The 24,197-nt window shown below is 44.5% G+C and overlaps 1 protein-coding gene across 6 annotated transcripts in view; it reads left to right on the top strand.

Annotated features, from left to right (window-relative positions):
* The window catches only part of LOC147723120 (rho GTPase-activating protein 28-like), a 1,353,671-nt gene that overhangs the window by 1,290,499 nt on the left and 38,975 nt on the right, over nucleotides 1-24,197 (top strand). For all 6 annotated transcript variants that reach the window (XM_086965471.1, XM_086965470.1, XM_086965472.1 and 3 more), the window contains one exon: nucleotides 4,582-4,728. In XM_086965471.1, the coding sequence (XP_086821597.1) occupies nucleotides 4,582-4,728 (147 nt within the window). The remainder of the gene's footprint in view (nucleotides 1-4,581; nucleotides 4,729-24,197) is intronic.

The following is a 24,197-nucleotide window of genomic DNA, read 5'->3' as shown; positions in this document are numbered from 1 at the left end:
CTGACTCCGACATCGTCACTACGGCCAGTAGAAGAGCAAATGTTCTCAAACACTGGACCACCACCAGAGAAGGAAAGCAAACGGAGGTATATTGTGGGGCGAGAGATGGAAAAAGAGGTAGCAACGCAGTGGCACATCACAAACTCAAATGCCCTGCTGAACAGGTACGGACACCAGCAATGGGAGGACACAGAGGAGCTCATCAACAAGCTGTCCGAGGAGGTCAAGAAAAGAGAGAAGTACATTGTCCAGGAAGGCAAAACATTGCAAGCACATGCCTGAAATCTGCACAAGATCCAGCAGACACTGCCAGCAGACAAATGTGCACAGTCACCACCCTAAGAAGACATGCCTGGCTTAGAATTTCAGGATTTAAGCAGGAAGTTTAAACCTCTGTGAATAACAGGCCTTTCAAAGGGGAGGCACTTTTTGGAAAGGAGGTGGACAAATCTCTCCAACAAATCAAAAAAGATAGCAAACTGCAATAACTATGGGAGCCCTGCAGCAAAGAGGTACCTTCAAAAGTGGTGGTTTTAACAACAGAAAGCCCACAGGAAGAGGAACATTTGTTCAAGGGTAACAAATGTCACACCAACAACAAGATGCCAAGGGAATAGTCAACCAACTATCCAACAAACAGGATACCAAGGTTGGCAGCAACTGCTGAAGCAGTCCTTTAGAGGAAGAGGCATAGGCAGAGGCCAGACCTCTAGAGGGAGAGGAAATGGTACTAACAGACTCCTACACGGAGAAAGGCCCAAACCCAACACCAGTGTGAGACAGAATAGCACAATATCTGCAGCAGTGGTGAAAAATCACCACAGAAAATTGGATATTAAATTAGGTAAAATACAGGTATTGCATAAAGCTCACAAAACCTCCACCTGCAGACTCACCAAAAATAAAGAGGTTCCTCAAATCAGAACTCACACAATTGAATTCAGAAATCGAAGATCTCCAGAAACAAGCAACAGAGTTGGTACCAAAACAAGAGTTCTTCAGAGGAAATTGCTCACCATATTATTTCCTATTTCCCAAACAGGACCTATCAATAAGACCAATCCTGAACCTAAGGTTCATAAACAAGTTCATTTTAACACAACAATTCAAAATGACTACGCTTCAAGAGATAATCCCACAAATTCAAAAAGGGGATTACATGGCCACAATAGACCTCAAGTACGCCTATTTATATATCCCGATGAACAAGAACCACATAAATATCTCCAGTTACTACACAAAGGAACACACTATCAGTTAAAGATACTTCCTTTCGGAATAAAATCAGCACCACGTGTCTTCACCAAGTGCCTAGCCGCAGTCGCAGCACACCTGCAAAAGGGTAGAATGCACGTCTACCCCTACCTCGACGGCTGACTCATAAAGGCAGGCAAAAAGCAAATATTTCTCTGCCACATTCAAACAGCAATCCACATGTTACAAAAACTAAGCTTCTCAATAAATCACAAGAAATCCCCCACAAAGCCAGAAAGAGAAAAGACTTTTCTAGGTTCAAGATGAGACTCAAAGAACCCACGGGCTTACCCGACGCAGAAGAGGATCCAAGCTATCAAACAAGATTCCACACTCTACCAGAAGGGCCAATCTCTGACAGTGAGGAGAGTCATGAAACTCACGGGCATGATGGCGTCATTCATCCCACTCATCCCAAATGCCCGCCTACACATGCGCCCATTACTTATCAACAACTGGTCTCAAGCCACATGGAGTTGGGAAGATCTAGTGGTTGTAACACACAAGGTGAAAGCAGACATACAATGGTGGGCATCCAACAACATAGCACAGGGCAGATTTTTCAAGAACTAAACTCCATCTGTGACGATCACTACAGATGCATCCCTCCTCAGATGGGGTGCTCACTTCAAACAACTGAAATTGTAAGGTCAATGAAACCAGCAAGATTCCATAAAACGCATCAACTACTTGGAATTGAAAACAGTATTCCTAGCATTGAAAGCATTCCAGAAGCATATTAAAAAAGGACTGTCTTGATTCATATGGACAACGCCACCACAATGTTCTGCCTCAACAAACAGGGTGGTACGAAATCATTCCTGCTAAGCAAGCTAGCACAACAAATCTGGCAATGGACAATCTCACAAAAGATCAACCTGTGAACAATACATCTACCAGGAGTATACAACACAACAGCAGATCTTCTGAGCAGGCAAAACAACTGCTTCCATGAGTGGGAATTGAAGCAGAAGATAGTACAATACATCTTTAAGCTCTGGGGAACCGATAGACCTGTTTGCAACATTACAGAACAAGAAACTCCAGTTCTTTGCCTCAAGGTTTCATCACCATCTGTCAAAAGGGAATGCCCTGTCAGTAACTTGCTCAGGGACATTTGCATACGATTTTCCACCAATACCCCTAATTCAAAGAGTACTGGGAAAGGCAAGACAACTGGGGACAAATCTAATTCTCATTGCCCCACAATGGCTAGAACTGTCCAGGGGACAAATAATCAAAATCAGAGCGGACAAAGATCTGTTGACAATGCAACAAGGCAAAATCGTTCATCCGGAACCAAAAATGCTACACCTAGCGGCTTGGCACCTGAGTACGTAGAGTTTTGTCATTTCAACCTGCCTGTACAAACAATGGAAATACATGTAAATCCACAAGGACAAAGTTATTCTAAAAACAAATTCACAGTTCCTTCCAAAAGTGGTATCCAAAAATCACCTAAATCAAAGCATTCTCCTTCCGGTTTTCTTCAAAGACCCAAACATTAAAGGAGAAAAAAGCCTCCATACCCTGGATGTAAAGAGAGCACTTCTCTACTACCTACAGAGAACAGAACAAACAGGAAAATCTAAACTGTTGTTTTTTGCCTATGCACATACTAACACAGGGACACCGGTCACAAAAGCGACAATCTCACGGTGGATAGTCCAAACCAACCAACTATGCTATACAATAGCCAACAAGGAATCAACGGTACAACCAACAGCTCGCTCCATCAGGAAAAAGGGAGCTACTCTGGCATTTATGGCAAATGTGCAGCAGCTACATGGGCATGACTACACACCTTCACCAAACATTACTGTGTGGACATACAAATGAGTAAGGAAGCACAAATAGGACAGAAAGTACTTCAACACCTGTTCGCAAAGTCTTCCTCTTACCACTGTCTCCCCAGGATGGGAGAAACCGATACGTAATCTAATGCATAGTATGTGAATCCAGAAAAGGATTCATGCTGCAAAACAAAATGGTTACTTACCAGTAGGCGTAGTTTTGCAGCTTGATGAATTTTCTGGATTCACATGCGACTCGCCTGGCCTCCCTTACAAAGAATACAAACAGGTGGGGAAACAAGTTATAATAACTATATAAAGAGCCATCTAAAGGACTATAGACTAAAAACATAACAGAAAAAAAAATCCGAAGATGGCTACCACGCACAATGACTTCAGGGCGCCGATTGACGTCACACAAGGGATTTACCTGGCACCAAATGGTGGTCGGCAACGACCAAAACTAGAAAAAAAAACAGACAGTTCCAGACCCAACCACTAGATGGTGGAATAGTGCACAGCATGTGAATCCAGAAAACTCACCAAGCTGCAATACTACACCTACTGGTAAGTAACCATTTTGTTATTTTTAAAAATGATCTTCAGCCGTCTTTCTCATATTAAGCTAACTTAGCTGTTAGCAAGTGTCCCTATATACAATTCGAAAATTAGTAATTTCAGACCATCGTAGGCGACAGTGAACCATTCTGTTGTTGCTCAGCTACACTCTATATTGAGACACAATCCCACTGAGGCGTCAGTGGATCTTGGATCTGTTGAGAATGAAGATCCAGTTTAGGCTCAGAGAGGTAGTTCAGGGAAATAAATGTAGTCTACGACCCAGTTTAGAAGGTGGTCATGGACAGACAGCTTTTGCCTTAGTCTTCAGTTTTTTGTTTTTGAGCCATCTTTGACTAAATGTGCTGGATCTAGGTTTAATGTGCTTGTGTGTTATTTTATTTTTAGTACTTCTAGGTGCCATCCGTAAAATGTGTGTTTTTATTGCCCAGTTTCAAAATCTTACAAATAGTGCCAACACCTAAAGGCACCTATATTGCTGAACCCAAATAAAACATTTTTGAAGATTGTCTGCTATTGTAATGCTTGAAGCATCCATCTTTTCTCATATTTTATGAGAACATAATTGATAAGCTCATTTAAAGTGCGTTGGCATACATGGAAACATTGGAACAAGTGGCTAGGCAAATAAACAGTGGAATCGAATACGTTAAAGTGACTTTGATATTTCGTGCGCTTTTCCTTGATGTTACTCTTTTTTATAAACCCTGGTGATTTCCTATACTGTCTATGAATATTTCCAGATGCATGTGAACTTTATCAATGTCGAGGGGGGAAAGTTACAGAATTTCCTTTGTCTTAACAAATCCTTCTTACTAATTCAAGACTGGAAAACACATGTAATTCAGAAGTGTTTCAAAGCATTTGAAAGAGCATGTATGATCTTGAAGACAATTGTCTTAAAATCATCTTTGTCAGATGTCATTTAATTTATTGTGTTTCTTCTCCGTTTAAGGTCCCATCCTTTTTAATTTCTCAAGTAAGGAAAATGAACGACGCAGCAGCGACTAATACCAAAAAACAGTTAACATTCGACAAGAGCGTGAGGAAGCTATTGAGGAGAAAGACCATGGAGAGAGAAAGACCAGAAAGGAGAAGAGAGGTACTGTGGATGGTATCAATCAACATCAGAGTATTGATGTGTAGGATGGGTGTACTTCCTAACAAAGTAATGCTGTAGTGGCAAGAATCATTTGGAAGCTTACACGAGCTGTGTAGTTTCAAATGAGTTTAAAAACCTCCCTGGAGCTCTTTCAGGCCAACTATGATCACATGCAGAAAGCATGTGTACAGTTACAGTACCCTGTCATGGATAGTTAAGTGTACAGCCACTGAGCGGATCATTGCAGCCATTTCCTCAGGCTCCAAAAATGAGAAAGACCTTTCAGAGGTGAACTGAGTAAAGTAAGCAAATAGTAAAGCCTGACATCACTTATTCTTGTGGAAAGCAATCCCCTCTGGCCTCAAAAAGAGGGAAGAGAGACATCTGTTTCAAATGTTCACCTAATCAGATTACTTGAACATTAAACTCTGAAAATCGAGTCAACATCCTCAACATTTATGGGCTCACTTCTTGAATATATTAAAATAATCGCGAATTTCTCTTGGCAGACCGTTGTATATCCGAGTTATATTCACTCTATAAATAACAATCTTCAGAAGTTGCCCTTCAGTGTGATTAGAACCTTGCCATTGATGGTTATTGATTTAATTAAATAAGAAGTACCTGCATGTTGCTCTTAAGTAGAGGTAATACATTTCCTCGTGAATAAATACTTTCTTCCTGCAAGCTATAATCTCCAGTTTAGACTGAATAGCTTTTGCTGCAACTTACTGGCTCCTTTCCACAGCCTCTTCACATTTGCCTTTTTAGTACTCAAAGCTGTGCAAACATGCCAAGAAGTTCAGTAAATTAGTCAGTGATGCCCATGATACGCAAAGTGCATTAGAGATTTTTTTATTGCGTTGTTAACACCCTCAGAAATTTACTGGGGAAATATGCTTCTCATTTTCACGAGGTAAACTCATAATCAGTGGCATTTAATGCACCCAGTAAATGCCGTATCTGCGGTGTTCGCATGTTTCAGTTGCAGTAAGCACCCTACCCCAATACTGAAGGCTCCTAATCAGGTCTTTATAAGTTTTAACTATGGGCATAAGAAATAACAGTAAATGGAGTATTACGTTTTCCACATACTTCAAGTGGTGTGAGCTTATAGCAATTGAGTATTCTTGTCCTTATAGAACAAGTGAACATCTCCAGTTAGGTCATCGCAAACAGGGTCAATGGCTTCTTTCAGTTTATCTGAAATGTCTGTACTTTGCGTTAGTTCTCCATAAACCACAGGGCTCAAAATGGAGATCTTAGTGTGCTAGAGGCAGTGCTGCAGAGATCATGTTCAAAGTTCAGTAACCTTTTGCATGAAGAGAACTGGATCCCAATATGCTTCAAGGGAGGTTTACTGGCCGACAACAAGAAACTCTACAACGTTTTTTGTTCAAGGGTATCTAGTGTAAAGGATTCAGGCCTCTTTTGCTAGTCATAGTTGTCATAGTATAAGAAAGCAGTAAACGCTTCTCAGAGTCACACTCAGTGTTTACGGTGCCATCTTGAACAGAGGTTAGGACAGGTGCATCATGGGGGTTCCTGGATGAGGATCATACATTTTTCGTAGCTGTACCACAGAAATCATTGGTCTCGGTCAAGATTTTCCATCGGTGGAGGCATCCATGTGGCGGGAGACACCAGTTGGAGTGCCTGGCCCACTGGGGACAATGGAACACACTGGTTTATTATCCAGCTGACCTTCTATCTATGATATCGTTTAAAGAAATGATGTGAGATTTTTGCTCTGATGGTTCTGAACTGCATACAATACAATGTACCACAACTTTCTAAGGTGAATGTGGAACATCTTAATTTCTTTCCCAATGCCCCTAAGACTATTCAAGTTTATTTACAAAGTTACAAGAGGGATAACCTTCCCTGGGCAACACTGCTGCACACCAATGAGTCGCAGCCCCGGCACCCACCAAAGCATATAGCTGAGTGTATTAGAGGCAGGTTGTGGAGAACCACAGGTCCATCAGCAGTCTTTCAATATCTCTAGCTTGTTTTCCACCCTCATATGATGCAGATGCTGTAAGCATGCTACATTGTCCAGGCCCTGCTATTATGTCTTCCCCTCAACTGATGCTGTATTTCTTCAGATAGAAACAAGACAACTACAGGGTACTGGGTCTCAAGTTACAGTAGTGATCAGAAATTTAGATCACTGACAAAAAGTCAAGACCTTTCCCAAGCTATGCTATCTGTGCAACCCATGCCCCCAAACAAAGCGTATCAGGAATATCTTTACAGGCCTCCACCCAGGCTTTCCATATTGGAAATAGCTGGGAAGATTTTTGGACAGGGATGGCCAGGCAGCTAAACTGGGACCAGTACTTTTATTGTTTTATTGCAGGTCTGCAGGCATGATACAATGGATTCCCAGAGACATCTACTTGCAAGTACCCAGTTCCATCATAACAAGGAAAGCTGAGGAGAAATCTCCTTCTTGTTCTACAATCAATGTGTCCTTATCCGAACCTCTTTCGAACACGACAGAGAGTGTACTGGCGATAGTCACTAATAGGGTGGAAACTGCATGTATGACAGTTCCCCCTGGGGATACTACTAACCATTCTAACAATGAATGCATGCCTGTATATAATTTGTCAAAACATTCACTGTCACCATGGGAAATTAAAGTTTTACAAAAGGGTCTGTCCTTTGTGCCACTAGTGGTACAAGATCCTGTTGATACTAAAACTGAAGTGTTGCAATTTCTACGAAAGATTAGGTTGAAGGCCTTTTTCTTGGAGCAAGATGAGACCCAAGAGTTGAATGTGAGTGGGCTTAAGAAGAAATCCTCTTTTTGCCCTGACAGTGCCAGCATGTAAGATGAGATTATACTATTTGAAAACCAAATTTTGAGGGAAATAGACAAATTGAATAAGAAAGAACTCATGTTTAAATCTAATTTTAATAAACAAGAACACACTGCTTTAAAAAATCTAGCTAGTAACCCCTTAACAGTAATAAATCCAGGCGACAAGGGAGGGGGAATTGTCCTGTGGGACAGCTAAGAATATGATAAAGAGGTTTTGAAACAACTGAGTAATCCCTTACACTATCGTAAAATCCAAGATAGCCCTGCAGCCACGCTGAAAGCAAAAAATCTGTATTTGACTACACAGGCGCGAGAATGTGGATATTTATGCAAAAAAGAATATGACTCACACAATTTTACTATGAAAAGAGTACCCACAATATATGTGCTTCCCAAAGTACATAAAGACGCTGAAAAACCACCTGGGCGACCTATTACTGCTGCATGTGGTTCAATACTCGAACCTCCAGGTAAATACATAGACACATTTCTGAAGCCATTCGTGAGTGCGACACAAGCATATGTAAGAGACACTATGGATCTCATCTATAAGATTGAACACTCGTGTTCGATGGAGATCATCAGTTGTTGGTCTCCTTCGACATAGAGAGTTTATACACTAACATTCCACAGAACGAGGCGCTGTTGGTGATGGAAATGGTCCTACAACAAAGGGTCAGGCCTCATCAGGTCCCTACCGATTTTTTACTAGAATTGGCTAAAATTTGTTTGAAAAGCAACTTTTTTTCATACAAAAATGAGTTGTTTTTACAAATTAAAGGGGTGGCAATGGGGTATTGCTTCGACCCAGAGATAGCGAATCTCGTGATGGACCAGTTTGAAAGAAAGTATATCTTCGATGAGGCGGCCCCATTTCGACATCATACTTTGAGGTGGGTACACTTCATCGACGATATATTTCTTATATGGAATGGAAGTTAAGAAGAGCTTGAACGGTTCCATTCATGGTTGAACTCACGTACTCCAGATCTAAATTTTACTAAATCTGTTAGTAATGCAAGAATTAACTTCTTGGACATATGGATTTTTTGACAATGATGGTAAACTAGAGGTTAGTCTTTATACTAAACCGACAGATAGGAATACCCTCCTTGAATTCATGAGTGGACACCCTAGGAGCCTCAAAGAAAATGTGCCCTGTGGGCAATTTTTACGAATTCGCCGCAATTGTTCCAACAAGGGTGATTATTTTGACAACGCGGAAATCCTATTAAATAAACTTTTGTACGAGAGGTTATCCAAGGAAATTGGTGAGGTCCGCCCTTAAAAGGGCATGGTAACCCTCATGTGAAAGCTTGTTAACACCTCAAATAAAGGAGGAAGTAGAACAGATGACATGTGTTCTTGCCTTCAATCTGAAATCCAATAAAGTCAAACAAATAATTTCGAGAAACTGGAGATTGATTGAACATCTGAATATACCGAAACCGCTCTTTGCCTTTAACCGCTTCGCCGCGGCGGCTTTTCCCGCTGTGCGCGGCAATTTCAAAATTACCGCGTTACGTGACGAGCTGGCCTTGTCATCCGCGCAGGACAGGTAAGCGCGATGACGAGCCCAGCTCGTCAATAGCCTCGAAGGGGCTAAGAAAGGTAGAAATCTGAGACAACGTCTTGTTAGAGCCACCAGTGAACCACTGGTTAAAAAAGACACCAGAGGCCTGCTGGGTCTGCCGGCATTGGTTTGACACTTCCGGTGTACCAGCTGTGCCGCATGCTCGAGCACAACAGACTCTAAATCAGTTCTAATTAATAACAAGACACATACTATGCAGTCCTTTTCGAATTGTAACACCAAAAATGTGGTGTATGTGGTGACTTGCCCCTGTGGGCAATCTTACATCGGCCTGACCACCCAGGTGGTCAAAATGCGTGCTTGCCAACACAAATCCTGTATAAGATGCAGGACCCCAGGAGCACCGTTGGTGCAGCATTACAATGAGTATGGGTACAGTGAGGATGATTGGGCCTGGTCTGTATTGGTGGTGATCAAAGTAAGCAACAAAGGAGAGCTAGAGACTAAGTTGAACCGCACGGAAGCACGGTTAATAGAGAGATACCATACTGCTGTAGATGGTTTGAATGACAGGGATGAACTATGGGCATTAATCTAGATGCATCCATTACTGTAAGTAGAGAACTGTGTATCTGGACTTGAACCATGTTACAGGATACACAGGAGGTGGGGATGTACAGTTATGTATAGATACGCACAGGAAATTGATACCTATAATACACTGTGCCCTAAGAAAAATTTGGGATGCACAGATATTTACGATGATACAATATGAGATTACTGTTCATTACATATATTGCTTTAATGCCAGTTTTTATCATTCATTGTATATGTATCGCCTTGTACCCTTCTTTCGCCTTTGATAATACAGAATGATATATATGTTGATTGACTTGAGAGTGTAAACCCTGATTAGAACATGCAGTGCTGCAGAACACCTTGTTGATTAGTGGGTTTTTGATCCCATTGGGCTCCCGAGTTACATGAAGGGGGCATCAGTTTTTGGTGGAGTTACTGATGTGGACGCTTGGTGATACAAGGACTCTGTCGATCGACCTTGTGTCGATTTTCTTTGATTTATCTAATCGCTTTCAGTGCACACTGGCGTTATGAGTATGGACGTTATGCAGATTGCAGGTAACTTTGGTGCACTGTTTGGATAGAAATACTGATACAGTGATTATGGTAATGGCTGCATCTATATTGTATTTACGCTCAATATGTAAGCCAGGTGAGCGATGTTGGGCTGGCCCATCCATTATGAAAATAGATAATCTTTTGGGTTCAGTCCTACGGACAGAATGAATTACAGATATATTTATATAATTTTTGTGAGCCCCGTCTGGATTATTACCTCTTTTAGAGACCCGGATCTATTTTGAGTGTAGGGTCTTTTCTCGACGGGATACTCTTGCTTAGTCCGAGTCGAACCAGCTTGTCTTTAGTCTGTTCTTTATGCCTATAGCAGGAAGCTGATGACGCAATCGCATGTGCGTTGAATTGCTCACCGCTGTTGTGCGTCTCAAGGGTTTTTCACTGTGCGAGTGGGATGGATGAGTATGGACATTCCTTCTACTGATGGGGACCCGAAGTGCAGGTAAGCGCTGTGGACCTAAAGATGATAGTTACCTAACGCTCCTTTGAGGGCACGCTTCAGTAAACTGGGGAGATTATTAAGAGTGGATATGATCTCTTTATAGGAGACTAGCAGCCAGATTCATCAATGTCAAATTCTGCGATTTCTAAATTGCGAGAAAAAGCGAATCGCAATTTAGAAATCGCAGAACGGCATTCATGAATATTTGCAAGAAAAAAATGTGAATCGCAATCGACCGCAATCGGCCGCAATCGGCGATTGCGAGTCCCCAGAAATCGGTAAATATTCGCAGAATCGGCCGATATCCGTGTTGAAATTGCGATCTCGCAATTACCGAAATCACAAATTGCGATCTCGCTAACTGCAAGATCGCAAAAACGGGAAGTCGCATCCTGAGCACAGTGATGACCTCACACCCAGGCAGTAGGCAGGTTCCATCCTTATTCAGCAGTTAGGGGCTGAAGTAGAAGCAGCAGTGTCAGAGCTCCCCTCCAGTGTGCCTACAGGAGTAAAGCAGGAGACACCCCAGTGGCAAGCATGTCACAGGAAGCAGCAGGTGGATCTACCAGTGGGAGAAAGAGGAAAATAAAATTTTCAGAGCAAGAGCTCGAATACTTAATTGAAGGAGTCTAAGGACCACAATCGGCTTTTTGGCAAAAACTCCAGAAGGGTGCCTGAGGCCGATAAAAGGTGGATATGGTTGCGCATCCGCGCAAAAGTGAACTCCTTGGGGGTGACCCAGCGCTCCGTGGACGAGCTCAAAAAGCGATGGTATGACCTCAGAGGGCGGGCAAAGGAGAAGATTGCGGAGAGGCTGGGGGAGTGTGTGGCGACAGGTGGAGGGGAGCCCACTGTCCCACCGAACACACCACTGGAGGACTGAGTGGAGGACACCATCAATCCGCAGGCATGCGTGGGTGTGATCCAGCTTGACTCCTCCCGACCCACCCAAGACACACCAGGTAAGTGCCATGCGACTGCGACCCCCTGTCCCCTAACAATGTCCATGACTCCAGTGCATCCCATATCAAACCCCAGTCATGCAGCCAAAGCACACCACTAAAGCGCTATTGCATTGTGGGACATGTAGTCTGACCACAATTACCATCCTGCACCATTAAGCCAGACATGTTCAGTGAGAGTCAATCCTGCAGTGAGTCAGGGAATGGTAGTCTGTGTGCATGTAGCAAGCTTAAATGTGTAAGAAACATGTCACTAATCAACGTCCATATTACATCACAGGTGGCACTGATGTCCCCAGCACAGACAGCGATGCCCTGGTAATTGAGGACATCACGGAGGACACAGAGGGAGACACACATCAAACCCCACAGCCCGGACCATCAGGGCAAGCTGCCGCACCAGCGGTCATCCCACCACCTGCCCCTGTGGCCATTGCCACCCCTGTGCCAACAGGCGCTGCAGTACCACCGCGCGTCACACAACCACCAGTGGGGCCTGCAACACCAGCAGCAGTTCGCCAACCAACCCGCCGCCCTGCGGCTGTGAGGAGCCAGACAAGCGGACTGGTGAGGTAGCAGCGCAACAACAATTCCCGCGCTGGCAGGGGCCAAAACGTGCGCCCAGGAGGGCTCTCCATTGAGCGCAGAATGCTACATGTGCATCAAACCCAGGCTCGTCATCTTGCGGCCATTCACCTCCAACTGGACAAGACCGCCCGTAATGTAGCACACATGTCAGACCGTATGGATAGGATGACAGCTGCTTTGGAGGCCAACACACAGGCCATGTTCAGCCAGCGGGATCTCAATCGCCGCAGACACCGCCAGCTGCTGACCCGCCTGTCAGCGTACACGCGGTCTAACTACATAATTGGGTACGCGACCTCCCAGCTCTCGCGACGCTCCTTGGCCTTGCAGGTCCAAATGGTCCAGTGCTGCCAGGACGTCGCGAGAGCTCTGGGGCAGGTGTCAACAGCAGTGCAGGGCATGCAGGCTACCGGCCATGGCCAGGTGGGGGGCTGACAACACCAGTGAGGCTACATCCAGCCATAGCAGCCAGTCCGTTCCATCAGTGGTAGCACCCCGCCGCAGCAGCAGGCCCTCTGCTGCCTCACGGCCAAGCCAGGAGGAGGACGTTGAAAGGAGGTTGGGGGCAACTACCTGGAGGCGGCACTGAACAGTTGAACATTAGCATGAGGGTACATGCTGCCGCTACAAGCATGCCCTCCAGACGAACAGACATATGACGCAATATGTCATTCATGTACCAGTTAGCAGAATGTCCAGTTTATTGTGCAGTAACAATTACAAAAATTCTGACTAACTTAATCTGACTCATATCATTATTAATGTTGTCATGCATGAGTTGAGTAATGGGTGTGGGGAGTGGATGCACTAGAAATAGTTCATGCAGATTTGGTTGCGGCGCCTGTGTCCTTCTGCAGGATTCTCACCGCGTGCGTGACGCACATGTGCAGGTGGGCGGTTGTCCCCTTCCGACTCACTGCCAGAGATGTCTACAGGTATCCTGCGCTTGGTAGCAATGTTGTGGAGGATTGCACACACAGCCACGATGCGACAGCAGACCTCTGGCTCGTATTTGATGGCCTCACCAGTCTTGTGCAGTATGCGGAATCTGCTTTTCAAAAGGCCAAATGTCCTCTCAATGCAATTTCTTGTGCGTATGTGTGCTGCATTGTAACACCGTTGCTGTGGTGTTGCAGGGTTGAGGTATGGTGTGAGGAGGTACTCACGGAGAGCGTAGCCGCTGTCACCTGAATGATAGGAGCAGAGGGTGAGTGCCTGTGCTGCGCAGCTACATTATCACTGTGTAATATTGTGGGGCATGTGTACTTACCCAGTAGGTGTCCTTCACCAAAGTCTCCCCTGGCCAGTCATGTGTGAATGCCACTGTGCCGGAATATGAAGGAGTCATGTGTGCTCCCCGGGTACTGTGCCACTATGTCTGTGATGATTGTCTTTGCATTGCACACTATCTGGATATTGAGGGAGTGGCAGGACTTGCGGTTGCGATACATGTATTCCGTTTGTGCTGGTTGGCAGATGTGGGTGTGGGTACAGTCAATGCATCCTATTATATGTGGGAATTGTGCTACATTGTCAAATTGCAGCTTGGTGTCATTCAAGTCCTGTTGGCTGGTGGGGAATGAGATGTAGTGGTGTAGGCGGGTCAGCATGGCCTCCAGGAAACTCCTTAGGCAGCGGGACATGGTGAGCTGGGATATCCCCCCTGCAACAGCGACTATCCCCTGGAAGCTTCCGGAGGCCAGTAGGTGCAGGCTGCACAATCCCTGCACATGGAAGGGAACGGCATTGGTCCTCCTTGTTAGGTGCTGCAGGAGGGGGTCTAGGTCCCGGATCAGCTTGATGATCATTGCCCCATTTAGGCGGTACTTGGCGTAAATTTGCTCCCTCTTTTGGCCCAGAAGGGGGACCCGCTGACGGAATATCCGCTCCTGGATACGACGTCTGTTCCGTGCTGCTCGCTGTAGCCTTCGCCGCCTGACCACTATGTAGAGTCCTGGCATTGTGAGAGTCCTCAGGCTCCAGCTGCATGTCCTTAAGTATGTTTGGTCGGCCTGCACCTGTTGGTAGTTTGCTAAAGTTTTTTTCAATATTTTTTTTGTCCTTACTGGTTACCACCTGGTTTGGGTTCTCCTTAAATTGCGCGTCGCAAAAAGCGATTTTCGGGTTTTTCGCAATCTGTGATTTTTCATGAATGGCGATTACGATTATTTTGCGAGTTCACAAATGATTTCGCAGAATCCATGGTTTCTCGCTATTTCAGAATCGCAAATGGGCTTGTTCCAGGATTCTGCGATTTTATTTGCGAACTCGCAAATTTTATTTAGCGATTTCGCAATTTTGGTTTTTTCCCTATCATGAATTGCTTTCATTGAAATTGCGACCGCAATTGCTAATTCGCAGCTATTGCGATCGCAACTTGGCTTCATGAATCTAGCTGTAGGTGATTTCCGCCGACAGTAAGAGTGAACGTTGGTGGGTGCGCTGACCGGCTGGATTGGCGTGATTATACAGGTACGCCTGATTGCTGTACATGCACTTTTTAGGTTAAATGGGACACAGGATGGTGCCTCATATGTATATAATTACAGGACCTTTTTTTATTAATATCTCTTTAGATTTTAGTGGTCTCTCGATCCGTGCATTTGTGGCCATTAGTTCCCCGGAAGGATAATACTGTCCGTGAGCTGGAGAGTGAAGATTTCACTCTAAGTATTGGTTTGACTGCATTTAACTTCCAGTTGGGTGTTTTTGTCCGGGTGTAGCGGTTTAGTGCACTTAGATTCGGCGGCTTGGTCACCCTACTCACAAGTTGGAGCGGATATTGTAGTGGGTGAGTTTGAGCTTGGTTCCACATTTGGCACTACCACGCATTTGGCACCCATAATCTCCTGACCTTCTGAGCACTGCATGGGCACTGATGGTACAGAATAGATACGGTAGAATAGAATGTATAGTTATGCTTTTTTATTAATAATTATAGATATGTTGATACCCTTGCCCTGATGAAGCCTAAAGAAATCATTGGCTGAAACGTGACCGCGACTGCGTCAACATACATATGAGGAGTCCTATTAATTTGATGTTTTCCTAGAGTGAGGGTGCCTACAGAGTAATAAGATTAGAGGTGTGATACCTCGGGCGCAAAAGGGTCTTTCTCAGAGTGTACTACTCGGAGTAAGGAGTGTACATTCTCTTTTTGTCTTTATTAGGGTTATTGTAGATGTTGTATATATTGTGTATATGTATTGTTTCATATATATGAATGTGATTTATATGTGATTTTCAGTCATTGTTTATGTCTTGTATATATCATGTTTCATGTATGAGGAATTATTGATCTGATTTGTTTGTACTCAGCGCCGTCACATGACACATGTATTTGTTAGAACCATGTATATGTAGATTTTCTAAATAATTGAAACGTCAGGGTAATTGATGGTGCCTTGAACGAGAATAAATGATTGATTGGTCCCTCCGTAATATTTCTTTTTTGTTATACATCTTTGCCCAGGTATAGGAGAGTGATTTGGGCATACCCCCCTTGTTTGTACTTATGGAGAGAACAGCACATGGAATCCCTCATTTGTTCCCATGCGCAGTCATACCACACATATTCAAGGAGAAGTGAAGGACCCCAATAGGGGAGTCTGAACAGTTGTTCTATAGGTCAGGAGTTGAACCTCTCCAGAGGGTACAGGTAAAAAGACCAGTGTCTCTGCCTTATCATTTAGCCGCCAGTAATTAATCTTTACCCTTGTGGCCTGGGTGAGGGGCCATATATGTGTGAGTAGATCTGCATGTGGATACACCAGCAGTGCAGAAAAGGATTGTATTCTGCAGGGGATCAAACAAAACCCAATACACCACTTGAAATGGGCTTGTTGATGTCAAGCTAGGAAAACATGTCAGGATCAGTCAGAAAAGGTATCCAATAGCAGATCATATTGCACAGTATGAGGACCTCCATCCCTGCACCACATTGTAAACTAACAATCATTAGCATTGTTAAAGGATCTTGTGACCCTGAGTACTTGCATATTATATTGCCAAACATTACGTTTAACCTGTTTGCTTCTCCCATATAATAGAAAAAAAGCAGATGTCAAAATTGGCATACAAGCAGGAGCCCCCTTTGACACATGCATATGATATCCCTGTTGTCAGTGTGTCAAAGTGGCCTATGGGCCTCCATCTGCTTTTTGAGGTAGGGATACCATCTTTAAATAGCCTGTTTAAGAAACATGTAGCAATGTCCATTTTATCTGATTGTCCTAAGTTCTTCAGGACATCCCTGATTATCAATATGCTCATGATAGTTGTATTTACTTCTGTATATGTATGACATCAAACATAAAAAGAAAGGGTTGATGTTCTACCCTGAGCTATTGAAAGTGGTTATACCATTTGCTAGTATTTTTCTCATCACCTTTCATGTGTTTGATGTAACTCCTCAAGTGGTTCTGAGTATGCCTAGATGCAGTTCTCATTGCGTGCTCTGCCACTGCATCCAACCTATACCCCACTTATGAGGGCTAATAAGGTTGAAACTGGACAGGCCTTGACAGTAGTGCTGGATGGACTGTTCCCTCAAGGAGCATGGTTAGTATTAATATGCATAAAGTGGGTCTCTGTCTAGAGTGGCACAATGAGCGACAAATGAAGGCTATTAATGCTACCCTGAGCGATTGTCAATGGTGATACTATTTACAATTATCCCTCGACCTAACTTTTGTGTGTATTAAGCATGTAACCAATGACTTGTCATTACTGAGTGTTGGATCGCCTAGCACTTAATGAAATTGAATCCTGCAAAAGCTGAGTTTCTCCTTATCCCTGACAAATGTTGTAATGTACCAGTTTAACCGTGAACGGAGTAGCTGAGTAAGGGGCTCCCTATGAAGGATACCCAGGTGAATTAATTGGGTTTAATCTTTGATCCAATACTTAAATGCATTTTTTGTTTATAGGTGCAGGGTAAATAAAATCTTTTTCTGCAGTTTCTCCTGAGGAAGGTTTGCCATTTTTCTCCTTTGATGAACCTTAGGACGGTGGTGCAGGAAATGGTTCTTTCGTAGCTAGACTTGGATAAGCAGAGCTAGCAAACCTCCCTAAGGCCTATCCTAACCTTCTCAAGACTGTGCCACATGCTACATCAGGCTGTTATCAGGGATGGCAAGTTTAATTATTTTTATTTTTTTTTTGACAGTTTTTTATAGGGCAAACCTGACCCGAATCGGGTATCGGAGAGCTTTACATAGCACCAGTTGCATTACATGAGGATACATAAAAAAAAATTTAGGCACTGGGAGATTAAGTGATTTGCCCAGAAACACTGGATGTTCAGCGTCATTGCCGAGACTCGAACCCAGTTTTTCAGATTCAAGGTCAACCGCCCTAGCCATTATGCCAACTCCTCTCCCCTAAGTTGATATCATATCTGAGTTTTTGATTCAACATTTCTTTCCGCTATAGGGATGTCTTAAAATCCCCAGCATATCTAGAACTGTGGTTAAATACTTAAGCTAAGTTAGTTCTGGGAGCATTACAAATGGTGATATTGTGAGGCTTAGGATTCAGATATTTATATTTTCTAAAACTATTGAACAGTACAGCGTGAAATTCGCTGACATTCAACTTTCTATAAAAAATTATAGATGCTATATTTTCTGAACTACGTGTTATTATTCCTTGCATTTTTTGGGGGGAAACATATTTTATTAGGGTTTTCAATATTTTGTTTGTCGGACAACAATCAGCAGTCATTACCATATAAACAATTATAGAGAATACATGAAGATACTCAGTACAGTCAGAATTCAAGAGGCTATTATGCCAATAGTGGTAGTCACAAACGTACATTAAGGTTTTATAGTTATTGGGGGCGTGGCTGGCCGGCCAAGATGGCGGTCGCAGCCAGTTTGAGCTCCGGTCCATCCTGTAGGAGAGTTATCCCGAAGGGGAGTTTCCAGCGTCGCCTATAAATGCAGGGGAGCGGAACGGTACCGCTGTTGCACCTGTGCCCCCCTCCCCCCATGATACCATGATCCCCAGAGCTCGCCTGGTGGAGACAAGGTGGAGAAGGTCCTGCGATCTGAGGAGCGGAAGCCGGGCGCTGAAGTGGAGGCGGAGGCTGGGCTACGTGGAGCCGCCTCACGGAGAGCTTGTGGGTGTGCCTCGGTGTGCGGCCGCAATTTGCTGAGCAGGGCTGCAATCCCGGTCCACGCCAATCGCCCCTGGTGACCGCCGGACTGGAGAAGACTCTGGCCGCTGTGTCCTCAGCCGTGCCGAGGCGGAGCCCGAACGAGCCCCCCTCCTGCGGAGTATGGAGCCGCGTGCGGCCCGATACTGCAGGTGGTCCCTGGCACTGGAGAACCGGCTGGGGGAGCTGCGAGATGCCCTGGGCGAGGAGAGACGGAGGTGAGGAGCCGTGCTGGGAGCGACAAGAGCTGTCGCACTTCGGCAAGGCTCAGAGGCGCCCTGAGGGTGCTGAGACCAACGACGCAGCCGGCTGGCCGCTGCGGGGGGACTGAGGACTGAGCACGCTTTGCGACTGTCGGATCCTGGGAGAAGGCCTTACTGTACGACGCTGTGGTGGGCCCAGGGTCGGGGAGGAGCGGAGGAACCCGAGGGATCGGAGGCCCATCTGACTCACCCACTAGGGCCTAGATGCGGGCCGCGTCGGCGGGGGCCCCCGGTGCTGTGCCCCGTCTGCCGCTGCTGTGAGACTGGTTGGGATCGGCACGACGGGGGAAACACCAAACTGCGATGGCAGAGGCCTGAGTAGGCCAGTGGCGGTAAAGCGCCTTCCTATTTTGTGCGACTACGGGCAGGGGAGTGAGCTGTAGTCACCGTGGCGGACTTGTGGAGCGGTGCCGCCTGATTGCTTGGACGAATCTATGACAAAATATCGACTAAAAAAATATCTACCTACCAAAATATCGCAACAAAAATATCGATTACATTAATATCGAGATCCTATCTCTAACAAGGTAAGTACAATAATATCAAAAAAATAATATCGATGTCAAAAATATTGGTTTTTTTTAATATTGTTTTTTTAAATAAAAAAACGGAATATTAACAAAATAATACTTATAAATGTAATAAACATATGTTAAATATATATTATAATATTTAAAATTAATAAATAATGTAATAAAAGCTAATAATAATAAAGATATAATACGTAGTATATACTTCATTAATAATACCTCTAATAAATTATTTTAATAACTTATAAATAAATGAAAATATAATAAATTACAAATAAATGTATATACATCAAATAATAATATAAGTAACAATTAATAAAAATGTAAAACAAATAAAAAAAATTAAATACATTTTGGATAGCGTACGGGTACAAATTACTAATCCCACTCCAGAGAGTGCAACAGTAGGGAAAGTGTTGGATAGCGTAGGGGTAACAATTACTATTCCAACTCCAAGGAGTGCAATAGTAGGGAAAGTGTTGGATAGCGTAGGGGTAAAAATTACTATTCCAACTCCAGAGAGTGCAACAGTAGGGAAAGTGTTGGATAGCGTAGGGGTAACAATTACTATTCCCACCCCAGAGAGTGCAACAGTAGGGAAAGTGTTGGATAGCGTAGGGGCAAAAATTACTAATCCAACTCCAGAGAGTGCAACAGTAGGGAAAGTGTTGGATAGCGTAGGGGTAAAAATTACCATTCCAACTCCAGAGAGTGCAACAATAGGGAAAGTGTTGGATAGCCTAGGGGTAACAATTACCATTCCCTCTCCAGAGAGTGCAACAGTAGGGAAAGTGTTGGAAAGTGTAGGGGTAAAAATTACTATTCCAACTCCAGAGAGTGCAACAGTAGGGAAAGTGTTGGATAGAGTAGGGGTAACAATTACTATTCCAACTCCAGAGTGTGCAACAGTAGGGAAAGTGTTGGATATCGTAGGGGTAAAAATAACATAACTGTATTTTTTAAATAATAAAAAACGTAACTATTAAATCAATATAAACCGTTTACAAATACCAATACATAATTATTAACAACATGATTAGCAAAATATATTTAAATAAAGAAATGATTAAAAATACCATTTAATAATATTTATTGACCAATTAATAATTAATTAACAATTTTATAATTAACAAAACGATTAATTAAAAAACATTTTTCCTTAATTACATTTAAATTACTTCCCACCCTATTCCCCTATAAACCCACAAACCGCTACAGAACATAATTATCAATTAATCGATTAATTAAAATAAATTACCAATTAATTAAAAATAATTACCAATCAATTAAAATTAATTTATAATTCCTACTAATGAATAAATAATTTAACATAATTAAATTACTTCCCACCCTATTCCCCTATAAACCCACAACCCGCTACAGTACTAAAATACAAAATTACATAAAAATAAATTAAAAACATTACAAATACATAATAATATACACAAAAATAATATAAAAATCGATATTAGTAACATCGAAATTATTAACATCGATATTATTAACATCGATATTTAACACTTCGATATTACTAATATCGATATTAAATCTATTGATATTACTTACCTTCTATATTATGTCCCTTCGATATTTACACTTCGATATTATTGTATATCGATATTTAAATATCAATATTTTGTCTGCATACCTGCTTGGACTGAAGTGCGGCCTGTAGGGGTCTGCGGCCTGCTCCGGCGGTGGTTTGAACTGGACCCCCTTGCTGCCACTGGCTGGAATAGAGACCTGTGACTGCTGAGACGGGGATACACATTCCGGGTACCCGGCGGTGCCACAGTGAGTACAGTACCCCCCCCCCCCCCGAGGGGTAGCCCTTCTCCCCCCTCCCTGTTGCGTGGCTCGATCTATCCCTTGCCTGGTTTTGGATAGCGACGTCTTCGCTGGGCCCTGGCTTGTGTCACCGGTCAATGCTGGTCCTGCTGAAGGCTGCTTCGGATACCTGGGCCTCTTGCTTCTGGGGCGCCCGCCTGGAACTGTCTGCATTGCCTGCGCTGGGAGCTGGTCTGGACTGTTGCGTGTTGGCCTCTCATAGTTTGGCGGAACTGGTTGGGGTGGATTTTCTGCCTTCCTCTGGCCTGTTACCCACCTGTCTCTATGTGCAGAAATTGGACGAGGGGTCAGGATGGACGAAGTAACACTGCTGCCCTCCACGTCATGTCGGGGGACGCCAGCGGGAGTTCCTCGCCGGGGGTCCCCTCGACTGGCCTCGATGATGGGCAACCTCCGGATAAATTGGACCTGATCCTTAAAGAGATCCGTCACTCGAGGGCGGCAATGGAGCTACAACTCGGCACTCTTACTAGTGGCTTGACCCTCCTGAAGGCAGACCATGGCAAACTGGCGGATAAAGTTAAAGAACATGGCTGAACCCTAACAGATCTTACCCCGACGGTGACGGAGCATTCCGCCTCCTTGAAGCAGCTCCAACAGAAGGTCACTACGCTCTTTCATCAGGTGGAGGATGCCGAGGGGCGCAACAATATACGCGTTATAGGCCTGCCGGGGCGCTGTGAAGGGACTAAAGCGGCAGAATTTATGGAACAGTGGTTTAGGGACCATGTAGCACCAGAAGGACTTTCCCCGTATTTTTGTGTGGAACGGGCGCACCAGATCCCGACAGGCCAACCTAAACCCGGAGTGCCGCCCGACCCTTGATCGTGAGGATCCTCAATTATAGGGACCGGGATATTTTGCTGCGGAAAGCTCGGGAGAAGCCACTCATTCAATTCAAAAACCACTGGGTGTCCTTCTATCCTGATTACACACTGCTGGTCTAGAGACAGCGATCCTCTTATCTCGCAGTGAAGAAGAAGCTCCAGACCGCGCAGTATGCATTGTTATATCACGCTCGCTTGAAGGTCATTCATGGGAAGAAAACGCACTTCTTCGAAAGACCTGCTGACGTTGAAGAATAGATGGAAGTAATGTGTATAGGCTCCAGCCAAGTCAGCGCCTCAGAGGGATTCACGCTAGGCTCGGGGAAGGCCTCTGAACGGTCCCCCTACCATTCCCCGAAGCTCGATCGTGGTGGCAGAGGCACTGGCCCTTCGAAAGAACAACAGCGGAGAGACCAAGAAGGGGCGGTGGCAGCGGTCGGAACATTTCGGGGAGGACAGTACCCTGCATTCAGATTGTGAACACAGTGCCCTATTGTTTCCCACCATTACGCCTAGAGCGGCTGATGACTTACTGGATAATTGATTGCTGATACTGTATCCTTATACCGGCTTGAGCTATACCTATGTACACTGTTATTGTCATTACTATGTTGCTTTGAACTGAACGAACGGTTTGTGCCTCTGCGAAGGGGTCTACGAGACTACAGTCGAAGTCACGTTTGGAACATGTATTGTGTGTTGAAGTATTTGACAGTACACCTTATGTGTGCGTTTCATAGACATGGCTCGATTAGTTAAACCTCCGGGGTCCTATAATCTGGTTACCTGGAACGTAAGAGGGTTAGGTTCCAGCCAAAAGCGACACCGCATTCATGCATTCCTACTTCGACACCAAACACACATTGCTTTCCTCCAGGAGTCTCACCTTATGGAGGCTGAAACCCAGAAAATGCGGAAAAAATGGAGGGGATGTATTTATTCTACAAACTACTCAGCCTTTGCTAGATGGGCTGCTATTTGGATACGTCATGGGGTTCCATTTGTTGAAATTAAGAGGCGGGTGGATGACCAAGGGAGATATATTTTAGTGAAAAGAACGCTGGATGGCTCCCTGTTGATTCTGGGGAGTATTTCCACCCCTAATTTCGAGCAAGACAAATTCCTGCAGAGGCTGGGGATGGCACTGGCGGACTGGGATGGAATCCCCTGGGTTCTGGGAGGGGACTGGAATGCGATACTAGATATATGATTGGATATATCGCACCCCCCACTTCAGGCCTCCTCCACGATTAGATTGACTGAACAGTTTACCTCCTGGACAGACGGCTGGTCTTTATCTGACGCCTGGCGAACACTCCATCGCACACATAAGGAATACTCCTTTTACTCCCCTATGCACAATCTCCACACTAGGATTGACTGCTTCCTATGTTCTAAGGCCATGATCACGAATATGGTGGGTCGGAATACCTCGCTAAGACCTTCTCTGATCATAGGCCCCTCACACTGAAGCTGCTCTGGGGCAGGGTACCGACCCCAGTACTTACCTGGAAACTGAACCCACGGTTGTTAGAGGACGCTCCCTTTCTTTCTTCCTTGTCCACCTCTATCTCTGACTACCTGAGGGAGAACTGGAACAAAGCCTCCTTGAACCTGATAGTATGGGACGCCTTAAAGGTAGTGATAAGGGGCGGCGATAGGTCAACTGGTAGGTGCTAGGCAGGAGATACACCAAAGACTGAAGGACATGGAGAGTAGACTGCAAAGACTAGAAAGGAGATGGCCCTCGATCCCGGAAAAAGAGCAGAGTTACAAACAGCCCACATTGACCAAGCTGAAACATTAGAAACTCTAAGAGGGATAGACTACAAGGAATATATAAACCGGAAACACACTGAGGCGGATAGACCTAGTACGTTGCTTGCCCGACTGGTCAGAGACCAGCCTGATCCACCCCACATCACCAGCATACGCAACCGGATGGGGGTCATGGTTCAAACACAAGCGGAAATAAATACCGCATTTTGTGCTCATCTCCAAACGCTCTATTCACTCCCCGAGCCAATAGACATTGAAAGGATTAACGAATACCTGCAGGACCTGCCATTTCCGACACTATCGGAAGCTACTAGGAAAGATATTGACGGCCTCATCACCCAATCTGAGATCCGCACAGCGATTAAGGGTTTAAACCGAAATAAGACGCCTGGCATAGATGGTCTCCCCGTGGAGTTTTATCTCACATATTCGAACCTCCTCGTCCCAGCACTAGAAGCGGTCTTTAAGACGGCGTTTGATGCGGGTTGCTTGCCTGAATCCACCATGCAGACGCTGGTTGCGTCGATACCAAAGCCCGAGAGAGATGAATT

The sequence above is a fragment of the Lissotriton vulgaris genome, chromosome 4_1 (assembly GCF_964263255.1).
Source record: "Lissotriton vulgaris chromosome 4_1, aLisVul1.2, whole genome shotgun sequence".
In the NCBI taxonomy this organism is placed as follows: domain Eukaryota; kingdom Metazoa; phylum Chordata; class Amphibia; order Caudata; family Salamandridae; genus Lissotriton; species Lissotriton vulgaris.
This window is presented reverse-complemented; position numbering and strand designations above follow the sequence as displayed.